Below are 24,252 nucleotides of genomic sequence, written 5' to 3'. Positions count from 1 at the left end.
TCGTATTTCAGGAGGAAAAAATCCGAAAGGAATTTCCTGAATCAAAATCCTCCGATGCGGAGTTGGAAGGAGAGGAATCATTAACCACACCTACTCCAGAACCAACGCTGACCATTCATGCCGCCCTTTCAGGAGCCGAAATCGAAAAAGTGGAGGATAATGAGATGATGACGTGAGTTTGACAAAAATATCATATCCCATCGGAAAGTTTTGATGTTTTGCTTTGCAGTGCTGAAACGCCCAAAAAATTGGTGGAATTCATGGCTCAAATTTTGGAAATTCAGAATTTCAGCACTCTCCTTTCCTTTTTGTTTTTATCTATTTTGGTCGCTTGTCAGGTTTTATTGTATTTAATTGGTTTTTAATACTAACCTAATTTTTTGTTGAAAATACTCTTTTTTCTAAAAAGTAGTATATAATTCTACCAGACGTTTTTCTAATTCTAAATAAAATTTGTTGTTTTTTGGGTACTATTAATTGTTAGAACATCTACGGTAGCTCAGTCTTCCGTTGCATACTTCTCTCGCAATTTTTCTTTTAATTTAAAAGTTCAGAGCTCTAGGCGATTTTGTAACCAGAAAACGATGAAAGGTCTTATTGTGGGACTGCATCGCCTTTCAGAGGGAATTATGGTTATGTTGTTACCAAAGTGTCGGGTAAGGTGGAATTTCTGAAGACAAATGGTTCTTATGAAGGAGAGAGCTTCTATATTGGAGCTTGGATTAAATTCACAGACAAGTAAGCTACTCATTATAAGTTTCTGCGGTTAACTCAATAACTTTCAGGAATGAAAAAGATAGAGGAGTCAAACGACAGATTGGCATTCTACGTGATGGTCATTTTCTCTGCGGTCCCTGGGTTCCAAAGGAAATTCCCAACTGGCGGTCTGCTGTGAAAGTGAGTTAGATAAATCTAGCGGGCAATAGAAACAGATTTATTACAGTTGGAAGGTCGTCTATTTATTGATCGAATTATTTTCCAAGAAGAGAACTTTCGATATTATGAAGATGTCACGTTGGGACCAGTGAAGATCAACATTCATGATTGCCCAGACTGGACAGATATGTAAGTCTCTGAATAACTCAATTATTAAAAAATCTTTGTTTCAGGATGTTGGTTACTGTCACCATGGCCAGAAGAGGACGACAAATTCCTGGATCGAAATACTTTTGTTGGTGGACAGTCATTGCAGCAACGCCATTGCAACCAACCCGAGCTTTCTTGGAAGATCGGAGATAAAATGAAAAAAGAGTGAGTGGGGATTGAGAGGAGGGGGAAATATTAATACTATGAAATATTAATACATATAAAATTATACGTTTTTCAGAACCAAAATATGAGAAACGAAAACAACCAGAATAATGTTGTCCTACAAAACGATGTTGCTGGAGAACTAGATGATGGTGACCATCAAGAGGAAAATATTGAAAACTTGAACGAAGAGCTTTTGGAAGATGAAGAACAGGAGGACCGGAATATTGTTGAGGATGTGAGTGATTCAAATATTCAGAAAGGATAGATGAGACAGTTTTTTTTAGTTATTTGGAGCAACAGGTACATTTCTGAGGGCCTAATTGTATAATTTAGTGGCTGAGGTAAAAAAAAAAGTCCTGAATTTTTTTACAAATTGGTTCAGTGATCTAGTGAAATCTAATAGTCCGGGGAGATCCAATAGATATAAACAAATAAACTGTTTTCAGCAACCTGGTATCCGATTTGGAAATGAACAAAATCCAGGAGAACAGCGTTGGTTTGGAATTCACAAGGAGACCTTCCTTCTTTTTTGCCTTCTTTTTCTTCTATTGTCTATGATGAAAACTTTTTCGTTAGATTCTTACCTCTCTCTCTCTAGTTCAGTCTTAACTTCTCACCCACTGTAACCCCCTCCCTCAATTGTCTTTTAAACAAGGCTTGAATCTTATACCTTATTGGTTTTCTTTGATATAAATAATTTTAAAGCAAATTTACTGTCATCTTTTTACTTTTCGAAATTATCGGTTAACCAAGACCGTTTCATATCGCACTCTTCTTTTCTTTAGCTTCTAATGTATGATTTCAAGTTTACTTATAATTTCAGTCCAAGTTAGCTGATAATTTTGATTTGTCGGATAACAATGGAAAGGAATGAAAAGGTAATTTTCAGAATTGATTCAAAAACAACTCATTCCAAAAATTTTCAGTTCCCTAATATGGAGTCAGAAGACAGCGATGGTGGCAGTGACGCGCCGAACTCGAGAAGAGGTTCTCGGTAAGATTTTAGTACTTTTTAAAAGATTCAGAAGAATTTTTTTAGAAAAACAAAATTGTAAATTGTTCAGAGCATCAAGTCGATCTCGAGGCGAGACTACTCCAGACAGCTCCTTGTCTAGACCCTCGTCCAGGAACCGTTATGATTTGAACTTGATTCCGAAATACACTCCTCCTGATCAACCTCGCCGACCAGCTCTCATCGATATTGTTCGAACTGCTATTGGCATTGTATGTCTAGTTCTCGAGGAGTACTTTGTAGTATTTCGGTTTGACAATGGAGAATTTGCAATGTTGGAGAAGTGAGTGCCTTGCTCAAAATTTGAATTTTCTTTGCAAATATAAGTTTCAGAAATGAAGGGAACATAAACTGGAATGTCGCTCAAGGAATGGAAATAGTTTTCCTTTATAAGGACTTCGTACAAGAATTTCGGAGAATGAGGAGCTTTATCACAGTGAGTTGAAAATTGAGAAAAAATTGAACAATAGGTATTCAGCAAATCACCAAACGCCTCCCGCAAACAAGAAAATGGAGATTTCATAACAATCAATTCCAACTAGTTTTCCACTACAAGCAGAGTGCACGTGAAATAATGAGAGGTTTAAGAGAATGCTGCAGGATTGACATTACGTCGACAGAAAACGTTAAACTCCGAGTGCCATTTAGTCTGGTTAGATAGTTTTGAAATAAAAGCAGCTTTAGTAACAATTATTTTCAGCGCAAAAGCTACGGAAGAAGCGTGTTTGCGGCAACAAGCGATTTCCAAACTGGTGCAGCTTGGTGTCGATTGGAGATGAATCTAGAATGCAAATGGTTCGTGTATGAGAGTTATGAAGACCCAAATTCGATACGGCCACCAACTCAAAGAATGGGAGTAAGTTATTAGATAATAATAGTTCAAAAACAATCTCAATTTAAGGAGCTGCAACGTCCGTCGGTGTTAAACTCCAGCACGTACCAGCCAGACGATGGATCAAGTCAAATGCCGGGCAGAAGAAGCAAACCAAAAACAAGAAAAGTAAATTGGTGAGATGTGATAAACATTAGTTTGTTATTTTTCAGCCTTCGGAATCCGACTCCGATAGTGATCATGACGATGTCAAATGGGAGGATATAGCTCCAGTTGGAATCTTCGTTTTTGATCCACTATTAGAAAGAATGCCGGTAGGTTTCTGGTAGAAGCAAGACATTTTTCTACTCAGTTTGTGTTACAGAATAGAATGTCTCGGTCTAACAACGGTCGGGGAAGACAGGAGAACAGCGATCGAGAGAGAAATCATCAAAGAGTTGATCGAGAAGAAAAATGGAACCGAGAAGTGAGTTTCAGAATAATTTTATTGATATACAGTACACGCGTTCCAGCGAATCTTCGGATTCAACGATCGCATGAGCAGAGAAGAGTTCCCTGTCGAAAATGGATACCAAAGAGCTCAAAGAAGAAATTTTGAGTTGGAGGAGATTCCGAGGGGAGTGAGTGATTCATTCTCTTTATGAGTATTTGAGTAAAACTGGTTTTTCAGGAAAGCTCGAGTGGAGGAGGACAAAACGGACCCAACATCCAACAAAGTCACCAATTAGATCAAATCGCTAGAAATAAAGGAAATGGAGTGAGTGAAGAATAGCTTTTGGTTAAAATTTTGTTTTATTTTCTTAAGGTCAGCTTTTTTGGTCGACGGAACTATCACCGGGAGGGAAGTTCCAGTATGTACCGGAATGAACAAAACCACGCGGAGACTAACCGAGGAGTGAGTTTCCATATTTATTTAAAGGTGTACTAAGGTCAACTCTGAATTTTTCCTAGAATAACGAATGAGTGTCAGTGAGTTCATGTTTACGAAGAAAATTGATTTCTAGGCCAGCAAACTGTCCAATCTCACCTGCAATTGCTCTCATCGGGTTTCAGACCACATAAAAAGTTTTTCGATATAAATATGATTTCACAGACACACATACATTATTCTATGAAAAAATTAGAGTTGACCTTAATACCCCTTTAATTTGAAGAACAAGTCGATTTTTTTTCAGTTCGATTACTGGAACTTGCCATCTTCGCGTCATTCCACTTCCCAGCACATCCCGAGTTTAGCGGTTTCCAGCTCCGCCCAAGGAGTGAGTTTCTATCTATAACAACCCCAATAAAGAAAATTTATTACAGACTCCGTCCAACTCCGGAACCATGGAACCAGTCAAACCAAACTCTGCTCAACTAACTCAAAAAATTGAGGATCGTGCAGCCAAAAAAGATGCTGAGGGAAACAGTGCTCATGTGAAATCTTATGAATCCATATGTGAGGAGGATAAAATTCGCAAGGAATTATTCGAAACTGTTAAAGCCGCTCTTCGAAAGGAACCGGTCAGTTTTTTTTGCATAATTTAAAAGTTTGAGTTGAGTTAGTCAAAAAACCGTGTGGTTTGCACTGTTTTAACTGTAGTAATAGTCCCACAGGTGACAAATTCTGAGTTAGTAAAAACGCTTGTCACAAATTTCAGCTAGAAAGGGGATTTGAGCATAATGAATTGTGATGTTATAGGAAATTCACTGATAGAAACTCGTTTTTCTTTTCAGAAAACTGATGTTACGTCTTCCAACAAAAGAAACTGCACACCGTCTGGAAACGGACACCAAGATGTACACAGATAATTGTTCGGATGGAACGAAGACTTGGTCCTAATTTTCTCTTCTCTCTTCATATTTGTTGCTACATTGATGTACTTCTTCTTCTGTTAGAACTTTTTCTACCTATCTTAACCTATCCTAGAACCAATCTCTATTTTTGTGTAACGTTCATCATTACCTGTGGCAGTTTCCGGTTTTTGTGGCAGTTTCCGGTTTTCCAATGCCCGAATTTTTGTAATTACTTGATGAGTTATTTTCAATCCCTATTCATCTACTACTCAATTTTTCAAAACCCGTTTTATTTGTTATTTTTAACAAACTTGTTTCCTAACAATTCTCTCTTTCCAGTTTGGTATGTTAAGAAAAACAAATTTAATATCGATTAGCTAATGTCATATTTTGCTCCCATGTTATCGGTTAACCAAGACCGTTTCATATTTTATTCACCTTCCTTATTGAATCGTCCTAACTTCTTCCTTAATTCTCAACAATTTTCAAAGGGTTTCACAAAAATCATGTCGAAAATTGAGAAAGAAGATCTTCCGCCGCAACAAGATGAAAAAGAAGAAGTGAGTTGAAAAAAGTGAGGTGTTAAAATAGAGTTTATTAAATTTCAGCCACCAAAAACGGAATCCGGTAACTCGGATAAGGATTTGTCGTCAGTAATAGTCCCCGTGGAATCACCTATCCTGCAAGCTGAAAGAAACTTGGTGAGTATCTGGTGAAAATGTTTTTAAAAGATAAGGGAGGTGGAATTGAGGTGTAGGATTCACTCAAAAATTGGATTTTTTCAGCAACATACCAATAGCAACTTGGGGATTCCGCAGGTTGAGAGTAACCGCTTGAACCAGATGCTCTCTGATTCAAACAACGATAATAAAACCGTTAGTGAATAAAATGTTTTGCAATAATAAAAACTTTGTTTAAATTACAGCAATGCTACGGAAACCAAGAAAGTTTCGAAGCACCAACCGAAATCGGTTTAATCGTCAAGCTTTATAAGGAACCACACCGATATCACAACTATGGTTTGATTTGGACAAAAAACAAGTGTTATGGCATAGATTACCAAAGAAATTTACCCATTCCAGCATGGGTTAAATTTGTTGTGCCGTGAGTAGATTATTAGAAAATATTTGAAATTGTGTCATTTTCAGAGAAGAAAATGAAGGAGTGAAAAACATTTTGAGTATTGTTGAAACTGGTTGGAGTGCAGGATGGGAACGTGACACCTTGAAGAACAAAGTGATTGCTGTGAGTCTGATCTCTGAGACCTGGATGAATAAAAACTGTTTTCAGGTGAAAGGTGAGTTGATGCTTCATAGCTTCTACTACGATAGGACGGACTGCTATAAATATTATATACACGAGTTGCTGGGCCAAGTTAAAGTTGGTAAAAAGCATTATGACACTCAACCCCCGGTTTCATGGTTAGTTTACTATTTTTTTTAACTATGTTATCATAATTTACAGCATCTATGCTACTCTTTACTATACGAGGAAAAATATTAGTGTAATAGGAAGAGGGTTGTGTTGGTGGTATGTGGAGAGTTCGACTCCAATATATGATGGACAAGATATGAAAGCATCTAAAAAAGTTGATGATTTTGATCAAGTGAGTTTCAGCATTTTTCAAGTTTAATAGCATTTTTTTCAAGTTATTGAACTTTTCCAACAGAGACGTTTTCACAGAGAACCAATGAAGCCTGTAGACTCAAATTTCGAAATGGTTTTGATAATGAACGCCAAAACAATCAACGCTTTCCATACACAAGCGGCCTCAGATCGAATGGAGTGAGTTTGTAGTTTTATTCAGTTCAACACACCACTTTAATTTTAGATTTTTCATTTCGATCGCATGAAGCAAAATCTGGAACCTAACTCTGGCACTTGGGGTAGTAAAGTTGCGCAATCAAACAATAACTCAGTTCCAAAAGTGAGTTTCAATAAAATGTTTGTCATAATCCACAAAAATTATATTCCAGCCAATCCCATTTGCTAACCGTAGCGTCGCTCCGAACAAAACCATTGCAGTTACCAATCCAATCGGTGCTGAATCCAAATGCAGCCAAGGAGTGAGTTCACATCATAAAACTTTCAAAATGATTAATTAATCTAGATGTCTGTACCAAATGATGAAAACAGTGCAACCCGAGAACAGTCTAGAAAAAATGAGGTTGATGTTATCTCTGCTCCACATCCTATGCAATTCAATCAAAAGAATGAATCGGGAAAGGGTGTTTCCATTCAAGCAGCCTACGAAAGCAAAGGAAATAAGGATACCAAAAAGTCAGACGTTTATATAATCCAAAAAGTGAGTTGACATGATAAATACTTTGATGAATATCATAAGTAACACAACTTATTTTCAGAAAAGTTTGATCGACCAACTAACTATGCCCGGAGAAAATAGGGAGATGGCCATAAACGCATTTATTGAGATAGCAAAAGATGTGATGAAAGAGTACAATAAACTAGCAGAGGAAATGAAAAAAATCCAGAAATTAGAAACAACTGGAGAAATTGGAGCTGGAATAGAGCGGTAAGCGTTATAGAGTTGAAAAAAAAACTTGTTCGACTCTTTATTTCCAGAATTCCTTCCGCCAAATCATTGGATTCTAAAAACATTGTACGCAAGAGAGGTGGAAAAGCGAGTGACACCAAATCAGAAAACCGAAACATTTCTCATAATGAGAAATGCGCGTCGTAAGTTTTCAAAAAATGATATTCTTTGAAAAAACCTTTCTAATTTACAGCGACAGTAATCAACTACATAAAGAAACTCGAGGCAGATCACTTGTCTATTTTATTATCGGTTTAATCGCAATATTTTTAGGGATCGCTATGCTTTATGAGACTTTTCTTTTACTGACCAAAGCTCGTTCTAACTAACTTTTAAAGAAAGCAACTTTTTTGGTTTTTACATTTCTCGTTTTGCTATTTTTGTAGTCACTTGTCCCTATCTACTAACCACTGCAGTTTTTGTTCCCTAAGCTACTGTATCACTGGAAAATCCTGAACACTATTTAGGTTTTGTCTCAATTTTAAAGGGATCGCTATGTTTTATGAAACTTTTATTTTACTGAAAAAAACGTACTTTAATTAACATTAAAAATACTTTTTTCAATGTTTGCCTGTTTTATTTTGCTATAATTGTAGTCACTTGTCCTCATCTACTAACCGCTGCAGTTTGTCTTCCCGATACTGTATTCCTGGAAAATCCTGAACACTATTCTTCCCCTTGCTTATTAAAACCTAATGAATTTTTTTGTTCGGGTTAAGAATATCTTTGAATTTAATGGTTTCCATACAAAACCATCTGATATCTTTTTCAAAAAGTGTGTTTTAGATTTTTATAGAATTTCAGTATGATTATCTACTAGGAAACAATGGGTCAGTTTTTCAAAACACCTCAACTCTTGGTAAAAGTGAAGGGGGTAATGCTTGAAGACTCGCAACACAAAGGCACCCTTCTCCTTGTGATGACTGCGGATGGATTGGCTGATGTAGATAAAGAGCTCCTCCCGAGTGGAAACTTCCGAATAGAAATTGGAACTGGAATACTGTGTGATGTGGAGTAAGTTTTTGGTTCAAAAAAACAGTATAACTTAGGATTTTATAGACACGACATGTATGACGATAGTCGAGTTGTCACCAAAGTGCACGGTCTCACCGGTTGGATAGTCCCCAAAGCGAAAAGAGAGTTTTGGTATGAGTGCCCGCTGGGACGTCATGTTGTGGATCGCCCCGTTGTGGGTTGAAAAATTAATATTACAAGAAATAAATCGTGTTTTAGTTCCAAATAATATTGGATCTGGATGCAGAAATTCTTCGTCAAAATGACAATGACTCAACTCGTGTTTATAGTCATGACCAATTAGAAGCGGTACTAGTTCCTTCGAAATTCTATCGGGACCAGAGTTCTACAAAGTGCGTAAATCAAAAAGTAAACTACAAAAATAAAGTAAAATTTTAAGGATTCCTATTGAAGTCTACAAATCACCCCCTTTCTTCCATGAATGGAAAACATACGATATTGAAAACGCTATCTTAGAAGAAAAAGAGGATGAAAAATGCGAGGTGGATGCGAAAATCACTCTCGAATTGGTGAGTGAGAACTTTTTTACACTGCGATAACTCATTTTTTTCAGGAGAATTACTTGCTCAAATGTAGCAACAAAAAACTGGTCAAACAATTGAGAAAAGATATGACCAAGATAGAAGAGTTGGAAACAAATCAAAGAGTTGGAAAATTTCGAGTAGGCACACGAGCGTATAGAGCAAAAATAAGAATGGTAAGTGTACAAACATTTCAAAAAATCAGATCAGGTTTTTTGAGAAATTGGAAAAAGTAAATTAACACACTTGTTACGCCCAGGGTAATTGGTGTCAAAATTCAAAGTGCACATTTTTGATTTTTTATTCGAGTTTTTCGCGAAAAAGTCTCTCATTTTCGACCATTTATCAGAAATATGAGAAATTTTGAAAAATAAACAAAAATTGTCACTGTTGTAATGAAAAATTTGAAAAATGTCAAAAATTGGGTCTTTTTTGAGCCGGGTCGAGTCTTGACAAGTATGTAAATAAGTGACTTTCAAAAAAAGATATTTGCATTTCAGACGATTCAAAAATACGGCCAAGTGGAAAATACTGCCAATTGGAGCGATTCGGATTGAAACAATATTTTCCCTTTTTTCGTGTCATTTCAAACGTTTTTCAATAAAATTGTTTTTGTAAGAAATTTCCATTTTGAATTTATTCATCCCGTTTGTTACAAACGGTTCTATACTTCTTGCCTGCCCAACTTCTACTGTTTTTTTAGTAACCAAATTTTCAGTTGTTTACAAAAAATGGATGCTCAAGGCGAGTTCTGCATTATTCTCAGCAATGAGAAACCGAATAGAATTTGGAGTAAGGAAGGAGAATGGGAATGCGATGTAGACTATGGCACAAATCATGGATTCGGGCAATGCAAATTGGAATTGATGAAATGTTTTAATAAGTCAGTAAAACGCACGAAATTATTACTAAATTTGCTATTTTTCAGGGGTAGCAAGACCATGAAGTTTTTCTTATGCCCCAAGGAACAAGCACCATGGAAAGTGAGAACAAAAGTGCATGATGGAGAGGGAAAAATAGTGGTGCGGTATTTATGTTTTATTTCTAGTACATGAATGTTCTGTTTACAGCTTTGGGGAGCCTATGAAATGAGTGAAGTGAGATTCGACAAATCGTCTAATGTCGCAAAAAACCACTGCCCGGAAATACGGTATTTCAAAGATGTGCACCTTGGATGGATAAAAATGAAATGGAAAGATTGTAGGCATTTCACTGATCGGTAAATACGGTATCAGGATAACAATTAACCTATTATTTTTTTAAGGGTCGGTATGTGGGTGATGAAATTGGATGAGCCAGAGAATGTGCCTGGAGAGCATCTTAAATGCCATTGGGTTGTAACCGACACTGAGTCACTTGATGATAACGGGTGGATAACTGAAGAGGAAGAGGTAGAGGAAGAAGAAGAGGAAGATGATGTGGAAAGTGATTCAGAGTAAGACACCTTGAATAGGATAGGTGAGAATAAAACATAATTTCAGAGGTTACTACTCAACTGCTTCGAGCCAATTTTCACGAGCATCATCACCCGAAGTTTTACGACCACCATCGCCTTTATTAGATCTTGGCTTGAGTGATGAAATTCATGACCTACCTCAATACAGACCGGTTTCTCACTCGACGGATACTGCACCATTAATTATTCCTTTGTATGTTTTCATTAAAATTCTCATCAACCAGAAAGATTCCAGATTATCAACCACTCCAGCTATCATGCCTTCAGCTGTGCAAGATGAAGAACGGGTGAGTTTGGAAAAAAAGCTCAGCTAAGATTATCGGTTTCAATGTTCAGATTCATACCAATGTTGCCGGAATAATCTTCAAAACTTCTAATAAGAAGTTATCCAATACTGACTATGATGTTTCTAATGGTCGTTATGAATTGGATGTGGATGACTACACTTATTATATATTCACACGGTTTGCTGTGATAAAACTCGACTGCCCTGAGTTTGCTCAGTACAGGGTTGACGGAATGATTGTCTATTGTGATATTTCGTAAGTTATCAAGTTGAATTCGAAAATTTATTTAATGATATTTCAGGTTGGACAGAGACCGAAACATATTCATTGTTACTCAATTCCATTCCGCTACTAGTTTCACAGAGGGAGAAGCAAGTATGGATCAAGATGTTTATGTGGAAGAATCTCCAACAGGATCGTTAATTGTGAGTCAGAAATTTTGAAAAATATGACTATAGTATCTTCTAGGCTTATTGTTACCTAGACTTGGAGAGTGAGGCAGTCTGTGAAAGTCTGAACGGCGACTTTCGCCAATATGAGCATCCGATTCTCGGAATTGTTGAGGTTTTGGATGATATTTATTTGTACCCTGATATGCACTCGTAAGTTTTTAATAACAACTTCAACATTCAATAAAACCACAAATTGCAGAGGAAGGCTCGTTTTGGAAAACGATGAACCAGAGAAGCTGATTCAAGGAATCAGATACTGGTGTTGTCAAGAGGATCTACTAGGAGACGGTGTATTCCGGGAACGTGCTTTATCGGAGTGAGATTATTAATTAAATTGAAATTTCTAATCATATAATTTCTGCAGAAGCTCACGTTCACGTGGAGAAACTACAACCGATGAAGACGATTCGGAAGATGAAGAGGACCTAGAGCGAAACAGGCGTCTTGAGTAAGTAAGAATTTCAGTTGACACTAGGTGGGCCTAATTCTACCTTCCATTAAAATACTGGAACAAGCCCAGCATTTCATCTTGGGTAATTCTGTTATTGTTTTAGACAACGTCGTGCTGAAACAACTGATCAAGAAAAGTTGGAAAATGGCAGTGATCCGGAGAAAAACCATGACAATGATCAACTTTTAGAGTAACAGAGGGTCTCTATATGTATCAATTTACTTACTTCAATAATTTGTAAAAGGTACGGTTTCCAATCCGAAACAAAAATACAGGTTTTTTTCAGAAATAAAAACTCACATTATATTATATCATAGTGCACTTCTTGATCGTCTTGGTTTTTGGATGCGTGACGACGTTGAGTCAGCTGACGGAGGAGCACTGAAAAAAAACAATGGGATGAAGGGAACAAATTAGGATCGGGAGCAGAGGAATAGAAACGGAGTAATTTAAAAATTTAATCATAAAAATTTTATTATTCGAATAGATGAGGGGCCAAAATATAATTTGCATTTGTTACATATCAATAATGAATAAATCTTAATTTGTTTAATTGAAACTGAAGTTTTAAAATTAATACCTGTTATACACAGTTGATACCTTTGTTTGTTCTGCTCTACATATTCTTTTAATAATGTTTAGTATTGAGTTTACAGGCACTACCTTGACCACAAATTAAAAATGGCACGACGTTACATTTATGACGACATAATGACCGTAAGTCTATTTGTGTGATATTCAAAAATAACTATAAGATACAGTTTGGAATAATTGTTGCTCTCCAAGGCGACAATGAGAATGGCCTCTTTGGTAAAGTGATGACAACGAAAGGCCCAAATTTTGTAAACGGTTTGAAGCTCGAAGAAGAAAGTCCCACTTACGAAGTGGGTGACTGGATCAAAATAAAAACCAAGTAAGTAATAAAAGTATTGAGTGACAACTTTGATTATGTTTTTATCTTTTCAGGAAAAACTGTCATGAAGTATTAGAGATAACTGGCTTTGCGCGTTCTTTTTGGGTATCAACCACAACAATGGATAACGGTTTAACGGTGCGTCATTAAAAATATTCTTTTCTATGTGTTAAATGTCCTTTTTAGATAAGAGGTGATATTCACATCGCGGCATACACGTTGTGTAAAAAGGAAAACGAGTACACTTACTATAAAGACAGGGACGTTGGTAGAATTCCAATAGAAAATAAATATTTGGAAGGAGATGTTGAAAGGTGAGTTTAAAAAAAAATAAAATCTGAAGAAGAATTTTCCAGCGTGCACATTGAACTAAAATATAGAACTGAACCAAAACCGAGCTATGGTAAGAACGTCAGTTACTGGGACGTCATAAGAATTTTTGGTAATACGTGAGTAACACCCCAGTGTTAATAAAAATCTGTTGAATTTTAGTATGCGTGATAGAGGTGCTGAGGAAGAAAAGAGGTTCAACAACCCATGGTTGACAGAACTTGATGAAAGTGATTCCGTGTCAAAAGAGCATCTGGCAATTGCGATGCAACATTTCGAAAACAACAAAATTCTTGTTTGGATCCGAGAAATGAAAGTTGCTGCTATTTTAGATCGGTATATAAAACTTTAAAGCTTGAATTTGACTTGGATCGAATTATTTTAGAAACATGGCAAGAGGGGAAGAAATTTTACTCGGATGCATTTTCATTTGCACTTTGGATGAGGCCACTAAGACTAAAAGTTTCAATATGATCAATGGAATTTATTTTGAAGTTGCTGTAAGTTTTATCATATTCTTCTTCTGAAACGAATAATGTGTTCCAGACAATCGTTGAGATGCTAGACCTCAGAGCCAATACTCGTCCTATCAGCGATCATGAGGTGGAAATACTTCTAACAGTGGATTCAAATAATATTCATGAAATGAGAGACATTACAATTGGATATTCTAACTCAAAAGATGTGATCTGTTTCACTCCTGAAGTAAGCAAATATTTAATTACATTCCAAATTAATTATGTTTTTAGTCTGCCAATCATTTTCTCAATAACTCGCGTGAAAACCCAAAAAAGGAAGTGTGGTGCAGGTTGAAACCACAAAGAATGGCTAGACAATTTGTTGTTGAAGATATTCAAAACTTGTACACAAGACAGATATACGTCTGTCAGGTGTGGACAATTGTTGATCCCTATGCATAGGTAAGTGCTTCACACTAGAAAAATTGTTGTTGAAAAACGGTAATTTTGCAATAAATAAATTGGGAATAAAGTTTTAAAAAAAATTAAAGCTTCCAGTATGATTAGATAATTAGAAATGTTTCTAGCTACTCCGATTTTTCAAAAAAAAAATTTCGTAATTTCAGCAAATCGGCAGTGAGAATAGATCCAATGGTAGCAAACCACGATTCAACGATTAGTCTACTTTCTATGGAAAATGAAGATTTTTCTGTCTTTTTCTGTCTTGATCTTACTTTTTTACCCATCTATTCTTCCTTTTTGATGCTGCTTCTATGTTTTTTCTACTATGCTTATTCTATAGATTCTTTACTTACTCTGAATTTTCCGATCTAACTTTCAAAATAAAGTTGTTTTCGCAACTTTGTCCAATTCTTCGCCACGAATACTGCTTACATTTGAAAAAGGAAGAAGAGAGGATTAAGTTTCCGACTGCGACATTTGGAGACTGCTTAGCGCGGTGGTCTTTCACTTTGCGCGGTGGTCTTCCTCAAACGAAGAGTGAGTGACAGAAAGAAGATATACTGGTCTTGTAGCATTCTCATACCGCAAACTAGTTGATGAATATTTCATTAGAAATTCTGTTTACAACGACTCGAAATATGACAAAATGTCCTAACCGAGTAAGTCACTCCCAAAAAATAAACAATTTTGTTATCGCCGTGCGAGTTGTAAGCAGGGAGGTTGAAAAACGACGAAAAAAAAAGAGCAGTCGTTGTGTAAGTTGCGTGCCCACAAGCGAGGAGGAATGAAGGAGTGTGTGCACAGTGGAGACAACGAGATAGGATGACAAATTGCTTTTTTCGGCAAAGTGTTTGATAAACCGATTGTCAACGCCTGCGTAAAATTTAATTTTGAGAAACACAGTGTAATAAAAGTTTTATCACATAACGTATGTGGAAATACAAAATAATAAAAATTCCAAAAAAAAAACTAATTATGCTATAGAGAGGATAAGGTATATTGTCTGACGGGAATTGTGAGAATTCTAAAACGATCGCTATTGTGATTGGTCAATAATTTTGAGGTTACGGAGCGCAGATGGGCGCGGTTTTTAACGGTGAGCGACTACTGTTCAAAATATTTTTGAGAATCATTTTTCGATTTTTTTCTTTTCTAAGAAAGCCGAATGTTGAGCGTTATTTTTACACGCAAGCTGATTCGAATGAAACATTTTTTACTCGCAACAACAATTCCTAGCGAACATCATTCCATTCCTTTTCATATTTTTGTGACATTGTTCTCATAAAAAAGCGAAATGTTGATAAACATCAGGACGTGCCGTAGAGAATGAGACCTCCCTGGAATGCAAAAGAAAAATATGGGAAGGATAGTTGGGAGGCACGAAAAAATACTAAAAACGAAAACAAGAGATAGGCGCCGGAGTACTCACAAACGCCTTTTTTGACTATGAGCTGGTTATCATCACAATAAGTATTTTTGTTGTTGGTTTTGTTTCAGTCATTAGTACCGTACAAGTTGTTTTAGAAGCATCCCTCTTAGCATCTCCATATTTTATAGAATTGCGTTTGGAAAAGCTCATTGAAAAGTACATACTTGCAACATTTACGGCCCGGTCCGGCAAGGCCCGAAGGCCCGGACTAGGCCGGGCCGTGCCGGTAGAGAATTTTCAAGGCACGGCCCGGCCGGGCTTGTAGGCTTCGAAAAAGCTACCTATTTTTACCGAATTTTTTGCATTTTTTTGAAATTTACATTAAAAGTTTTAATTTTTTGATGCATGACTAGCTTTTGATTGATTTCTAAAAAATAGTCAAAAATTCGACATTTTTGGGAAAAAATTCAAATTGTTGTTCAAAATTTCAGTTCAAATTTTGTAAACCGGACCTTCGGGCGAGGCCTCGGGCCTGCCCGTTGCAATTATGTGAAAATGGAAGTCCCATTTTAACAGATTGGATTCTGTGATAAAAGGGTTCATTTATTTGAAACACGGTCAGAAAAAATTTTCAAACAATAGAAAGCATGCCCTTCTGATAAAGGTTTTGCTGGAATGGCGATATTTTTCAAAATTTAAGATACTATTAACAACAGAACTGACTTTTTTACACTATAAATAATTGAAAAACAAATAACGTTATGAAAGCAAAAGGGGTTTCCTCAATTTCAAGCAGAAATATTTTGAAATACAGTTTTTCACATTTAAATAAAGTCAAAACGCAAAAACTAGGTTCACAATGTATTTGAAGAAACGGTCTGAATGCCAGCAGGACATCTACCACACATAAAGTTACTGTTCTCTCGTTCTTCAATTAGTGATAAAACCCTTCTATTACCAAACGTAATTAGCTCAAAAACCGTCAAAGATTTCAACAAAATTGGTGAAAACACCCAAGCAGAAGAAAAAAAAACAAAAATAAACAGAGATGAACCGCACATTCTCTGCTTTTCGAACAAAAGCGCCCGACTGAATAAATTTGAACGCTTTCGCGCCTGTTTTGATGTTCACCGAAAAAGCACCAGCGCCAGAACTGTGTCAATAGATTTGGTAACGTCTTTAAAGTGCATTATGCTTAGACTAATCGGAAATATAGAATACGGTTTTTAAGGAAAAATACTGAAATACTATTTTAATCCCGCAAAAACGGACAGACTGATTTTTTGGGTTAACTTCATAATTATGTCATCCACTTGCACGACGGTAACAACCACAACCATAATGTTGCATTATCAAATTCTGTGTTAAAGAAGTTAGAAGAGTAGTGGGCACAGCATTGAAATTTTAATGCGGTGGAAAGTTTGTAACTAGCCACTCTTTTTTGATTTTTATCAAACAGATTACGCTAAAATGAAGTTCTATGATAAGAAAATTGAGAAATGGGCTAACATGAATTAAGGTTTAGATTGAATATTATACAGTGACGCTGCAAATTAAAAACTGGGTATTAAGACAAATGCGGGATGGGATTCATCAATTTCTAAACGCAACGGACATTTTGCAGTGTTTATACAAATGTTCATTGTGTAATCTTAACCTAAAGATTATGAAACTTTCCTAACCAAAATAACTAATTTATATAATTATCATGATATCAACAGCAGCCATTGATCATAAAAATACTTACAAAGTTACAAAAAAAAACAATGTGCAAATAATTACATCATTATCACGATCAATAAAGGAAAAAAGAAGCACGAGAGAAAAATTAAACTCATGGTAATTAATACAATTGAATAAGAACTACAGTAGTCAGAAATCAAAGACAGAGATCAGAATTTTTGAAAATTATACAATTAAATAACACATTCTTTGTCGACAAAAATGCAGGAAAACTGTGACATGAGAGAATCAAAAATAGAAGGAATAACTAGAAATTAGTTCCAAATTCATTTTAAGTTAGTGAAATAACACAGAGAGCAAAGAACCAAGAAAAAAACATCTTAAAGCGTTCCAGGGTTGTAAAAAAGATCTTATGGGGAATAGAATAGTGAAAAGATTGGGAAAATCCAAAAAAGGCAAAAACAGGAAAATGACGACGACAAAATATTCCCAAGTTCTCACTCTCCAGATGATGAACCTTCTTCAGTGTTCTCATTCATCTTGTCCTCTTGAAACATCTCCGCACTTTGGAAATAATGAATGCGAGTCTCACTAGTCACAACCAGCTGGTTTGTGAGTGGGTGGAGAGCCACTGCAGACACTGGAGCCCCAAATTGTGGAAGAACCGCTGCAGAGTTGCCGCGATGAAATGCTGACCAGATGACTACGTCTTGACCAGTGAAACTGAATAATGAGACGATTTATTTAGAGATAAATTTTCAAAAATGGAATTAGAACTTACATGGCAACAAAGTCATTGTTGGCGGTGATACGGACGCTGAATTCATACTCTACCCATGGTCGGATAGTGAAATCAGGGACATGCTTGAAAACCATTGTCTCCAAATCAAGACAGCTTGGCTTGATCTGAAATTATCTAATGAGTTGGATACTAGATAACACTGAAAAAAAACTACACCTCCATAATAGGATCTCTAGGACGTGGAGCCTTGCGAGTTTCAGTGATGTAGAGGTATCTGTGATCTGGTGAAAAGCACATGGAGCTACGAGCAAGAGATAGTCCAGTTCGGAAGACATGGTCCACGGTGTCAAAAACATTGCAGAGGGCGAGTGGGAAGAAAAGGCGGTTTTGGTCAATATCTTCATCATCTTCTCTAAAAAATTAAACTTTTACCGAATATTTAATTACTTTTAGTGCCTACCCTCTAACTCTCCAAGCCTGCTTGGCTCTTTCTAGAATCCTTTCAGTGATAACTTTCACATGAACACGCTCGTCGTTTCCATGGAAGACTAGTAGTCTATCGGTGTTGTGATGGCAGTGACATTGACACTCTCTCTGGGAAACGGCGTCATGATGAGAGTGAAGACGGTAGCATGGCATGCATTGGGACTCTTGATCGAGGATAGCACGCAGCTCTTGCATATTGGTGACGTCAACTCCGGATTCGAGACCGATTTCGATGAGTTTTTCGGTAAGAGTCTGAAAATTTCAGATGTTCTTTTGAGCCGATGACAAGGATCAGATGGTGCGGAAAAAAATAGTCCCTCTAAAATTTCAATTCGTAATTTTCCTAATCCGAAATAACACGTGCAACCGTCTAGTCGTTAATCATAACCTACAAATTGTTTCTATGCAGGCCTTTTTTTTTGATTCTCAGGCTATTCAACTCTACCAGAAAAGGATAATTCAAGAAGTCAAGCTTACAATTTCACATGATTTCAGCGCGAATACTAAAATATCAACCCTCGTTGTTTTAAGTGCAAGACAGCCAATTGTGGTGTTTGGAACGATAGGTGAGAACTGTTCGACGGTGTCTAAATTTTTATTTTGTTGTGTAGTCCAATCTAAGAACTCTATTTTCTTAGATTTTCACTTTTTTGTGGAATGTCTTCCGGATTGGGAAAAAACATAGTTTTAGTTCGTTTTTCAGTATTAAATGCAGTGAAATGGGAGGTTCACACAATTTAAAGAGGATATTTGTCATGGAAGGCATCCTAAAAGACAGTTGACGACTACAAAAATGAATATTTCGGATTGGACTATCCAACTAAAAAAATTCAATAGTGATTCAGTTATTTTGCACTGAAAACAGCGGATGTTGATGTTTCAGTGGCGCCTACTGTACGTACCATCCGACTAGTCAAAAAATTGGGCCGGTCCGGCGCGGCCCGCATTCAAAACTGGGAATTTTTTGAAGAATTTTTTAAAACATGTTCCGAAACGGGCCGAGCGGGCCGGGTTTAGTCGGGTCAAAAATAATTTAGATTTTTCCGACCCGACTTGTGAAAAGTCTGCCGAAATAATACCAATACTGAAGGTAAAACCACATCATCCCCAATTTCACGATTAAAAAGGCTGACCTTTCCCTCTTCCTGCGCCTGGTCGGCAATTTGAGTAATCTTGCGTGTTCTCGGAGACACATGTTGGGCTACCATGATTCCAGTGATACGAGTGTCAAAAGTCAGAACTGGGTAGACCAAGATATCAGCAGCCATATCGATAGTGCTTATGAAAAGACGCATTCTGTCTCTTCTGAAACGGATTTTTGACTGTTTTTGTTTCATTTTAGGAAAAAACCACTTACATTCCAAAATTCTGAGTGAACATGACGTTTTGATTGTCGAACCACGTGCTGAACATGCCTTGGTCCAGGTTGATGAAAGAGCGGAGCGTGGCATAGTCTTCTTGAAATTTTAGTATAACTAACGTCTAGATAATTAAATCTTACCTCCAAGCTTATAAATCAGTGCCTCGTTTCCTCTTGCCATCGCTACCAGCTCTTCTTTGCACCCGGTTACCAACAAATGACAATCATCTGGAGAAAACTCCATCGAAACCACCTTATCCCACCCACGTTTTCTACTGAGGTAGGCGTGAAGAATCTCCTCGTCTCCACGGAACACCTGAAAACTAGTGTAACTGAAAAAACAATGTCTGAATTGACAATAACCAACCCAAATTCTGCATCCATTTGCAAATAGAGCCATCATAGACCCGTCATGAGAGAAAGCAACGTATCGAATATTTTTCTGTCCAAATTGCTCAATTGAATGCAAACGAGAAGGAACATTGTTCAATACAAAACGGAGATCATCTTGGTAGCGGAACTGAAATGTCAGATTTCATAAAAATAGGGAAAAATGACTTACAAATTTGCGATCAATCCAAAACTGTTTGCCCATCAAGGCTTGGTAGTAGGTCTCCTTGTTGTAGAACTCACGGAGTGCTTTGCAAGTAATGGACAGGCGGATGAGATCCTGAATACATTATGTGTTGCTGATGAGGCAATTATTGAATTGGATGTAACTTCTGTTCAAGGCAACTCAAAAAATACCAAACTTGTCAAATTTCGGCCCGGTCCGTTCGAGAACGGGTATCTATTTTTTCCTCAATATTTTCTAATTTTACAGCAAAAAAACTCAATTTCTTGGTGCATAACTAGCCTTCGAATTCTGAAGTTTAGTAAAACATCGGCATTGACGGAGAGAAAATTCGAAATGTGGTTCAAAATGTAGTTTAAAATAGTTTTGAATTTCAAACCCTGGGCCTACATTCCAGGCCAAACAAATTTTTTCGGGCCGGCACATGAGTTTTTCTCACTTTGAATCGTAAACACCCACTACTTTCATTTCACACCCACCTTTGCTGGCAACATCTTCCCAATCTCATCGAGAACAAGCTGATCCAGTTGGAGCAACATCTCTGAAACCAGAAATTTCAATTAAGATTGAATAAGCGAACACAAAATCACGAGAAACAAGCGAAAAATCAAATCACAAGACAAACTAGCAAATGTTCAAAAGTAAAAAAGAAAGCGAGAGAGTGAATTTTGAGGGGCGCAGAGATGCATAACAGATCTCATTGATAACGTTATAAACAAAGAGAGAAAAGAAAAATGAGGAGATAGGCGATGATGCTGAGGAGAAATAAAAGAGAAATTGGGGAAAAAATGAGGGAGAGAGAGAGGGCATATGAGCAGTAGGTCAACAAATGTTTGTAGGTAATGGGTGGAAAAGAGAAATTAGAAAATCGAAGGAGAGAGATTTCTATTTTTTCTTTTTTTGCATTCGTCACGTTGTGTTTTGTTCTAAGATTGAAGAAACAAAAGGGAACGTTAAGATATTGTCGAAATAAAAAAAGTGATACCCGGTGTTTACGGACTTAGTGGAAAAATTATTAAAATTAGCACTGAGTCCGCAAACACCGGGTATCACTTTTTTTATTTCGACAATAGAAATATATAAGATTCCAATTGAGATTTTGGTGATGTCACTTGCCAATAGTGAGGAGGATATCGGGAAAATAGAGAATTTAAATTTAGATTGGTTTTTTTTGTTTTTTTTTTTTTGACAAAGATGAATGGATTCTAGGAAATTTTAGTAAAATTCATGCTTTCAAAGATTTTTGAAATAGAAATGGACAAAGTCCCACTGAAGAATTGGAAATAAACTGCGTCTAATCCAACTAAAGTATTCCAGAATCATCAAAAATGTACTTCTACCCCTTCTACGCTTTAAAATTCGCAAGAAGAACAGAAAAGTTTAGGATTTTCAGTTTTCCTTACTGCAAGTTCATTAGAACAGATTGGATGCGCTTTTGAACTACTTCAGAAGTGTTCTTTCAACCAACTCTCATTTCAGCTTCAAGAAATTTAGTAAAATGCTCTCATTTCAGCTTCAAGATACTCTCATTTCAGCTTGAAGAAATTTAGTAAAACAAAAGAAAGAAGAGAAAGCGCAAAACACCACTCAGCGCTGCGTAAACTGGTATGAATTGATGGAAAAAGAGAGTTTCTGTCCCTTTCCTCGCGCACATGTTAAAACACCGCCCTCTTGTCCTTTGAGTGTTGTTGTTGTGGTGTTACAGCACCCGTGTGATAGGCTCGAAGGAAAAACAAAAACGAGACTTGAAGATAATTGCCCTTGGTAACCTTAACAAGAAACGCGATGTTATTGAGATTGAATCGAAAACGTAAAGGAAGAATGAGGGAAATAATTTGTGCAGAGGGGCGAGGGTTGGGAAAATTGGAATAAAAAAATAATGGCTGAGAAAATGATGGGAATGGGGTTATTGGTTTTAGAGAACAAAAAATCAATCACAGTAGTTATAACCAGTGGAAATACAAAAAAAATTGTCAACTACAAAAAAGAAACTCTACCTGCGAATGATTTTGAATAGTGAATTTAAAAATAATTAGTCAGAATCATACTTGCAAATTTTGCCCCCGACCCAAATGCCCGATTTCGAGAAACGGTGTGAATTTTTTTCAGTAATTTTACTTTAAAAAGTTCAATTTTCTAATGCATAACTAGCTTTCGGTTGAATTCTGAAGTATAATCAAAAATTCGAAGTTTCGGAAAAAATTCAAAAAATTCAAATATTTTACCCGGGTCTTCGGGCCGGGCCGTGAAAATGTTCGTGTTGGCCCAGCCTTGCCCGTTGCAAGTACGGTCAGAATCTGCATTTCAGAACTTCCGTTTTGATCTCGGTTCTCATTTTAGCAGAGGTGCATCAATCTAACGAAAAGTTTCAGGAATCTTCCAATATCAACCGTGGCATCTGAAAACTTCCTCTCAGTTTATGTTGTTCCTTTCCAGTACATCTCAAACAGTTCTCAAAAAAAAAAACAAGAAACTGTCCCCTTTTTTACCTCACGAAAATCGGCTTATCATACTCAAAAGTTGCCTTCCTCCTTCTCTTTTTTTCACTTTCTCCATTCATGACTGTTCTGAGTCATGAGTTGCTATCCAAATAGGTTTCTAATTCATGTGTACATTCTACTTATGAACGTTGACTCATTTTTGTGGTTCTATTATAGGCATTTTTTGAGTTAGAGCAGGTGTTAGTGATAGTGCTTTGCATGCATTATGAATATTTTCTCATTTCCGGTTTTGGGTTATTTTTCTGTATTATATTCATTGTTCTTCTTCCCAACTATAACCAGCAAACCCTAAAAACCATCCCTAAAAGCCATGTAACACATGCGCGAATACAATGGGAAGTGTCGAGAATCGGCAACACAAATGGACGAGAGACGATGAAAAGAAGTGTCCCGAAAACGAAGCGCTCCGCGAAAATTGTGCGCAATTAATAGTTTTGTTCGTTTTGTGTTTTCTCCGGAAAGAAGAAAACGATGTAAGAAGAGAGAAGGGATGAAGAAGAATATGTAGACCAAATTGTATGTTGTCTATGCATGTTTACGGTTTTATTAGTATTAGTTCTGTTAGTTATGTGGTGAATAATTTTCCTTTCATATGTGTTAGGTTTCTAATTAATCTCTTTGTGAAAATGACTGTCAAATTTCCTGAAATTCAGCTTTCTGGGTGTCAAGACGACATACAGCATCATTTTTCACCGAAAAACCAACGCAGACAACTTATATCATCCCAATCATTCCATTCTAACCCATAATACTACCCGACCACCCAAACAACCCACATTTCCATAAAATATGTATACACACGTTGATTTCCAAACTGTAGTAGTACAAAACAAGACATCTTTGCCTTCCCCTCCCGCTCTCTACCCATCGAAAAACACGGACATGATGAAGAAAACGTTCTCAAGTGGTCAGTTTTTGTGTCTCGACTCTTTAGATACATTTTTTGGATGATCATATTTTGATTTTCGGGTTCTCTTTTTGTTTTGAATGTTATAAGGCATAGTCAGGAACTTTTCTGAACCTACCAGGTGAATTTTGATAAAAATTTGTTTTATTCTATAATTTTCAAAAAATAATTCTATGTTAGTCAGATAGCACATACATAACTAATATAAACTTTCTTGTGCAATAAAAACAAGAACTTTAAAAAACTACTACGGGAAACCCATCTTACCATAAGTACCATATTTCCAGCGCTTTTCTTATTGGACCGCATAGAAATGAGACCATAAAATCAAGTTGTTTGTCAATATTTAGTGATAAGCTCGTCGTTAGCAAAAAGAAAAAAAAAGCGCCAACACGACTCCTTATCAGTGAGCATCAAAACATATGCTTATATTTAGGACTCGCAGTCGTGATAATAAAAGGAAATATTACAATTTTAATATTTAGAAACCTGAACAACTGAAAAATTGAAATCAGTACAAAAACCTTATGTTATCCTGTTTTTTTTCCGAGCTGCCACATTTTCGAAGTGAAAAAAACACAGTCCTATCTAATTTTTTGTGGTTGGAATAATCGAGAAAAACCTGTTTACTATTTTTCACGAAAAAGAGTCTTTTTCATTTTCGATAACAGGGAAACATTTCTAACTATAAATATACACCACGTCATTTTAAGCATTTGCACTATTTGTGTCCCCTCTATCCTCCAGACATTTTCCTATTTTCCTCCTAGAAAACAAATCCAAAAAAGGAGAAAAGGTAACCACTCTTAACCTATACTATGTCAACATATGACACAC

At 36.5% G+C, this 24,252-nt stretch overlaps 5 protein-coding genes across 5 annotated transcripts; 4 read left to right on the top strand and 1 right to left on the bottom strand.

Moving 5' to 3' along the window:
• Window positions 1-1,336: 1,336 nt before the first annotated feature.
• On the top strand, window positions 1,337-4,889 carry GCK72_022303 (uncharacterized protein; the record flags this gene model as incomplete). The annotated part of the gene is made up of 15 exons (XM_053734746.1): window positions 1,337-1,489; window positions 2,181-2,248; window positions 2,319-2,549; window positions 2,600-2,702; window positions 2,745-2,918; window positions 2,967-3,122; window positions 3,168-3,266; window positions 3,311-3,412; window positions 3,463-3,564; window positions 3,611-3,718; window positions 3,769-3,855; window positions 3,904-3,993; window positions 4,274-4,357; window positions 4,404-4,601; window positions 4,815-4,889. The coding sequence occupies 15 exons, from the start codon at window positions 1,337-1,339 to the stop codon at window positions 4,887-4,889; spliced, it is 1,830 nt and encodes a 609-aa protein (XP_053578312.1).
• A 491-nt stretch (window positions 4,890-5,380) lies between these two features.
• GCK72_022302 (uncharacterized protein) lies at window positions 5,381-7,575 on the top strand (the record flags this gene model as incomplete). Its single annotated transcript, XM_053734745.1, has 12 exons — window positions 5,381-5,434; window positions 5,483-5,575; window positions 5,660-5,749; window positions 5,800-5,978; window positions 6,023-6,119; window positions 6,165-6,295; window positions 6,339-6,480; window positions 6,706-6,801; window positions 6,851-6,940; window positions 6,985-7,179; window positions 7,238-7,407; window positions 7,458-7,575. 12 exons carry the CDS (start codon window positions 5,381-5,383, stop codon window positions 7,573-7,575), a joined length of 1,455 nt encoding a protein of 484 aa, XP_053578311.1.
• A 730-nt stretch (window positions 7,576-8,305) lies between these two features.
• Window positions 8,306-9,541, top strand: GCK72_022301 (uncharacterized protein; the record flags this gene model as incomplete). The annotated part of the gene is made up of 6 exons (XM_053734744.1): window positions 8,306-8,442; window positions 8,488-8,617; window positions 8,662-8,795; window positions 8,843-8,972; window positions 9,017-9,160; window positions 9,485-9,541. 6 exons carry the CDS (start codon window positions 8,306-8,308, stop codon window positions 9,539-9,541), a joined length of 732 nt encoding a protein of 243 aa, XP_053578310.1.
• A 174-nt stretch (window positions 9,542-9,715) lies between these two features.
• Window positions 9,716-13,793, top strand: GCK72_022300 (uncharacterized protein; the record flags this gene model as incomplete). The annotated part of the gene is made up of 21 exons (XM_053734743.1): window positions 9,716-9,867; window positions 9,913-9,967; window positions 10,055-10,203; window positions 10,249-10,419; window positions 10,466-10,633; window positions 10,676-10,727; window positions 10,777-10,982; window positions 11,029-11,152; window positions 11,196-11,329; window positions 11,379-11,495; window positions 11,544-11,627; window positions 11,734-11,820; window positions 12,287-12,347; window positions 12,392-12,543; window positions 12,597-12,681; window positions 12,730-12,857; window positions 12,900-12,992; window positions 13,036-13,209; window positions 13,259-13,373; window positions 13,420-13,578; window positions 13,623-13,793. The coding sequence occupies 21 exons, from the start codon at window positions 9,716-9,718 to the stop codon at window positions 13,791-13,793; spliced, it is 2,637 nt and encodes an 878-aa protein (XP_053578309.1).
• A 3,549-nt stretch (window positions 13,794-17,342) lies between these two features.
• GCK72_022299 (uncharacterized protein) lies at window positions 17,343-20,546 on the bottom strand (the record flags this gene model as incomplete). Its single annotated transcript, XM_003106784.2, has 10 exons — window positions 17,343-17,568; window positions 17,627-17,751; window positions 17,804-17,999; window positions 18,048-18,325; window positions 19,207-19,378; window positions 19,431-19,530; window positions 19,575-19,749; window positions 19,801-19,953; window positions 19,996-20,103; window positions 20,487-20,546. The coding sequence occupies 10 exons, from the start codon at window positions 20,544-20,546 to the stop codon at window positions 17,343-17,345; spliced, it is 1,593 nt and encodes a 530-aa protein (XP_003106832.2).
• Between the last annotated feature and the right edge of the window lie 3,706 nt (window positions 20,547-24,252).

This window comes from Caenorhabditis remanei, chromosome X, assembly GCF_010183535.1.
Source record: "Caenorhabditis remanei strain PX506 chromosome X, whole genome shotgun sequence".
Classification (NCBI taxonomy): Eukaryota; Metazoa; Nematoda; class Chromadorea; order Rhabditida; family Rhabditidae; genus Caenorhabditis; species Caenorhabditis remanei.
Note: the sequence above shows the minus strand (reverse complement) of the source record. Positions and strands in the feature narration are given on the sequence as shown.